This window comes from Bombyx mori, chromosome 21 (assembly GCF_030269925.1).
Source record: "Bombyx mori chromosome 21, ASM3026992v2".
Taxonomy (NCBI): Eukaryota; Metazoa; Arthropoda; class Insecta; order Lepidoptera; family Bombycidae; genus Bombyx; species Bombyx mori.
The window spans coordinates 8,410,947-8,415,748 of record NC_085127.1 but is presented as its reverse complement, the minus strand read 5'-3'; the positions used below and the strand labels follow the sequence as shown (position 1 = coordinate 8,415,748).

The following is a 4,802-nucleotide window of genomic DNA, read 5'->3' as shown; positions in this document are numbered from 1 at the left end:
TTGAAAACTAAATAGTCAACAACGACGTATTAGATTAGCGATAAAGAAAGCTGACGATATTCAATTGCGCAAAGGTGCTGAACGAAAGATCGCCAGGGCAGCAATCACGTTAAGGTATACTTACCTAGCGTTGCTTAACAGTCATAGAAACGAAGGGCTCCTTCCACAACCCTAAACCTCATAGGCACAACAGAAGTCTTTAAGCTACAAGAGCCAGGGGTGGAAGATATCCGTCATCTACCGTACTCGCCAGACCTAGTGCCGACAGACTTTTACTTTTACTTTTACAAAGTTTGAATGACTTCTTGACCGGGAAAAAATCGATTCCCGAAAGGCAGTGAAAAATGCCTTCTAAGAATTTTTTAGCCCCCATACACTTGACTTCTTCATGAAAGGCATTGAAAAATTACCACCGTACTGGCAATGATGCATCGATACTATGGGTGCATATTTTGATTGATAGAAATAAAATATATTTATAAAAAAATACTAACTTTCTGTACATATAATAACCGGCTATTTCGTAGGTTAGGTAGGTAGGTTAGGTTAAGACCTTAGATATAGTTTTCATTCGAAAAGATAAAGTACAAAGAGTAGGTATGCCACAGACTTTATTGAAGTTACACCGACTTTTCAATCTAAGCATTTTGAATATGGGTTTTTAGCAGGTTGCTGATAGTAGCATGGATCTGGCTGTGGACCGCTGCGACTGTTCGCGCGACTCAGGGAATATTTACGTCCGTATTCTGATTGACCTTGTCCTTCGTGATCAGAAAAATTCCAACCTATTAATTGATTTGTAGTTTGGTCTGAATAGTATTTTTCGTTGGGTGTTTTCATTTTTCTTGCAATGAGGTACTGACTTCGTCCGCCATTTGGTAAATCACCATATAACATTTTTTGTACTTCAGCTTCAACTGGTTTCATAATTTCATCGTTTTTTAAACTGTTAATAGTTTCTGTTATAAACCTGCAGAATTGTGTATCATTTTTTGGCCTATGAACTTTGTACGTAAATTTTATAGGATCCTGTTGAGGGGCCACTTTTCGACGATTAACATTATTTTCTAAATGTTGCCTAGAAAGGGTTCTTAGTAACATTTCTATTGGTTTTCGAATAACATCTTCTAAGTGGTATCCTTTGTAATTTGCTGAAAACTTAAGCCTTTTAGAAATTTCCTCATGATTTCTTATGAACCAGGCTACACGGCTTTTAGTCTCTTTTTCAAAGTTTTCACTTAAGAATTTAATTATATATGGATTTGAATAATCTAGTGGCATTACAATTTATTTTTAAATATGGTATTAAATATTTAAAGTAAAATAAAACCTACGCTATAACTATGTATATTGTACACAAACCTAGAAGTAAATAACATGAAAAGTCGAACTGACAGATAACATTTATAAAAATATGTTGTAATGAGTTCTAACAAATGAATATTTATGTATATTTTTAGTGTTTATAACAGGTACTTACTGCTCACGTTTTTTACTGCCGAGTTTTAAATGTAATCACAATTATTGGAGATCCTATTTCGCAATTAGATATTATTATGTACCCAATTTATATCTTAATTATTTTTATTGCTTAGATGGGTGATCGAGCTCACGACCCACCTGGTGTTGAGTGGTTACCGGGGCTCATAGACATCTTTAACGTGAATGCCGCTATGCGTCTTGAGAGATGAGTTCGAAGGTCTTAAGTTTTACAGTACAAAGCCTGTCCCACCGTTCAAACCCAAACGCATTACTGCTTCATGGCAGATATAGGGAGGGCGGCGTACCTACCCGTATGGAATCAGAATACGTCTTACTTACGCAAATTAAAATTTTGCAGGTTTGGTATTTATTATACGATATTATTCTTTTACAGCGGAAGTTAATCGTACGTATTTTATTAGAAAAATTGGGACTTGCCTACTGGATTCGAACACCGTGGTATCGCCTGATACGAATGCAATAAAATAATTCACTGAGTATGAACATTTATTGCACTTGGTTGTCGACGGTAGATAATTAATCGATGCGGATAAAATATAGCTTATTAAACTGAAGGCGGTAAGTTTTTTCTGATTAATTTGGGAGTCGATTAACAATGATACTGTGACTAGTTGCGGTATTAGTCTCGTTCGACTTTAGTTGACAAGCGACTTTTGGCGGGTAATTAGCACCAACGATAATGTTATTGCTATTAGACCGTATGATTTGAGCGTGACCTAAGCGGATGTTAATCGGTTTAACTAATGTCATAATGATGTATTACCGTACCGTAGTTTAGCGATAGTATAAAGGCTTCGTCAAACAGAACGCATACTTAGCGCTGCGTTATAGCGTCGCGTTCTAACGTCGCGTTCTAACGTCGCGCTCTTCGTGTGTCATGTCACACAAATTGACTTGAGTCCGACGCTCCTTGACGCAACGCATTCGCCAAATCATAGCGCCTTTCGATAGCAGTGTGAAAATTTAAAAGATGTCGAGTGATTCAGATGTGGAAGAATTGTTACTTTTATATGCTCTATCACGGTCACAGAAATTTGTTCCTTCAATTTTATCTTAATTGTTACATTTTTATAAGAATTATCCTTCGTATTGTATAAGCATGGGTATTTCCTAACTAATTCTATTAATTTTTCAGACATTATCCAGTATTTTAACACACATTCACTCGGACGCTAAAATAAAATTTGTAAAAAATTACAACGCCTGACGTCAAAGCGTCCTAACGCCGCGACAGAGCATTGCGACTGCTAGCGCTGGCGCTCTGTTTGACAGTATATTACCATTGTAGTACAACACGTCTCGGCGTCATAGCGTAGCGCTCTAACGTGCGCTAATTATGCGTTCTGTTTGACGAAGCCTTAAGTGATTTTTTATGATTAGGAGAAAGTTGCCGGATTTCCACCTAGGTGAGATATATCGACAATAAAGACCCTAGTCACTCAACAACCTGCGCCCAAGCGCCCAAGTCGAGTTGAGTGGTATATACTCGTGCTAAGTGGTATAATGAGTGTGCACGGGTAAGTACCACTATAATTTCGCGGTAATTTCTGCCGCGAAGCACATTTAAATTAATTTCAACTTAAACTTCATTGTAGATTGACTTCATAGTACTTGTTGAATATCCAAATTTATTCTAAAAGAATCCACAATCTTGAGATGAATCAGCAAAACAAACTCAGCGAACTCTTTTGTATTGCATAATTATATGTAGCAGTTTTGCGGACTTTTGCGTTTCGGCTTGAAGAATAATAGTACAACCGTTAAGCAATATAATTAATATTGCAAGTTTAATGTTTCAAAGTCTGTGATGGCATGTTCATCCAAGGTAATTCAAAATTAAGCTATATTTAGAAAATAAGTTATCCGTTTGGTATTAGTGATTCATTTTTTATGTTTTATTTTGAATTTTAAGTAAGGCATGCGTATCGGTAATTTATTAGCAGAAACTGTTGCGGAAATCGGCCTAAAATTTATCAGGATCATCAACACCATGATGTCTGTGAGTTTGTTTGTTGATCTAGTTCGACAAAGAAAATCCTGACGATCTTAATATAATATAGGTATAGTTCACATGCAATGTTGCTGACGATGATGTCGAAGACAGAGCGAATACTTATAATCAAGGTACGAAAATTGAAAGGAAGGAAAAAATTTGTAAAGTAATCAATTCAAACATTTTGTAGGTCCTGGAGGGTCTGAATCTTTGTAATGGTCAGGATCTGGATGAGGTCCAGTACGACTTTTCACATCTCTGGTTAAACGCCACACACGGCCGCACCTATGCGGGTTTCTTCTAAAGAAACTGTCTTCCAATCTCCATCCATATACCCATCCGCTACATTCATTAAAGTAGTATTTGGCTTCTGGAGCTATTTTGCTTCTCTTCGACAGATATACCTTTCTTCCGAAATTCGGTATGTCCTTGTAAATTATAGCCTTCTGTTCTGGGGGAACCGGTCTCATTATAGGATCAGCCGAAAGATCTGTATCTGATCGCTTCAGTCGTGGATCTTCAGCAGGATCGCCCAGGCCGACGTCTACTATAGAATTACCTTTTTTGATAAACGATATTCCTGGTATCTCTTTTACATCACGTATAGGCTTACGTCTTCTATTGTATCCGGCTACCTCGTGATCTCTTGTTATGGTTGCCATCCCTCCTATCATTACATTTTCTAAAACGTCTGATTCAAAATAATCTTTTGGCTCTCGATTGAGGGTAGCGGCTTTTTTCAGTTTATTGGAATGTATACGATTCCATTTCATTCGCAAAAGCGCTGTTTTGTCATAGTTCTCGATTAAAAATTTTATTACATCTGGATTCGTAATATCGACAAGAGGCATTTTTATACTCTTAGTACGTATTTCAAACTAAACAACATATATATCACAAGTAATAAATTACTGTAAACTTGTCCAAACAGAAATATTATCATAAAAGCAAATGTATATCTACAATGGCTACGTTTTAATGAAATGACAAATAATGACAATTTCAGTACCTATCAGATAATTTAGTAATAGGCCAGAACGTTTCAAGAAGTTTCAAGTCTGTCAAACTAGCTTATAACTATATTTCAGTTAGATGTGTGAAAACAACAAATCAATTTTAAAATTTAAAATATGGTATTTAACTGAATACTTATACACTGAAATAGATATGAGAATAAATTAAGTTATTAATATATTCTCTTAGCAAATGGATAAGTTTAAAACGTCCGTATTGTCCTCTATTTTAACGAATGAGCTTTTTGAACAGAAAAAATATACACAAAATTTTGATTGACGTTTATAAGCAA

General features: G+C 35.9%; 1 protein-coding gene across 1 annotated transcript; it reads right to left on the bottom strand.

The window, feature by feature from the left end:
• Positions 1-594: 594 nt before the first annotated feature.
• Positions 595-4,493, bottom strand: LOC101737118 (uncharacterized). Its single transcript, XM_004929595.4, has one exon. It carries the CDS (start codon positions 4,345-4,347, stop codon positions 3,667-3,669), a length of 681 nt encoding a protein of 226 aa, XP_004929652.1. The 5' UTR covers positions 4,348-4,493; the 3' UTR covers positions 595-3,666.
• Between the last annotated feature and the right edge of the window lie 309 nt (positions 4,494-4,802).

What these genes read in the sequence shown, in the direction of transcription:
- LOC101737118 (XM_004929595.4), bottom strand. Translation starts at nt 4,347, where the DNA reads ATGCCTCTTGTCGATATTACGAATCCAGATGTAATAAAATTTTTAATC.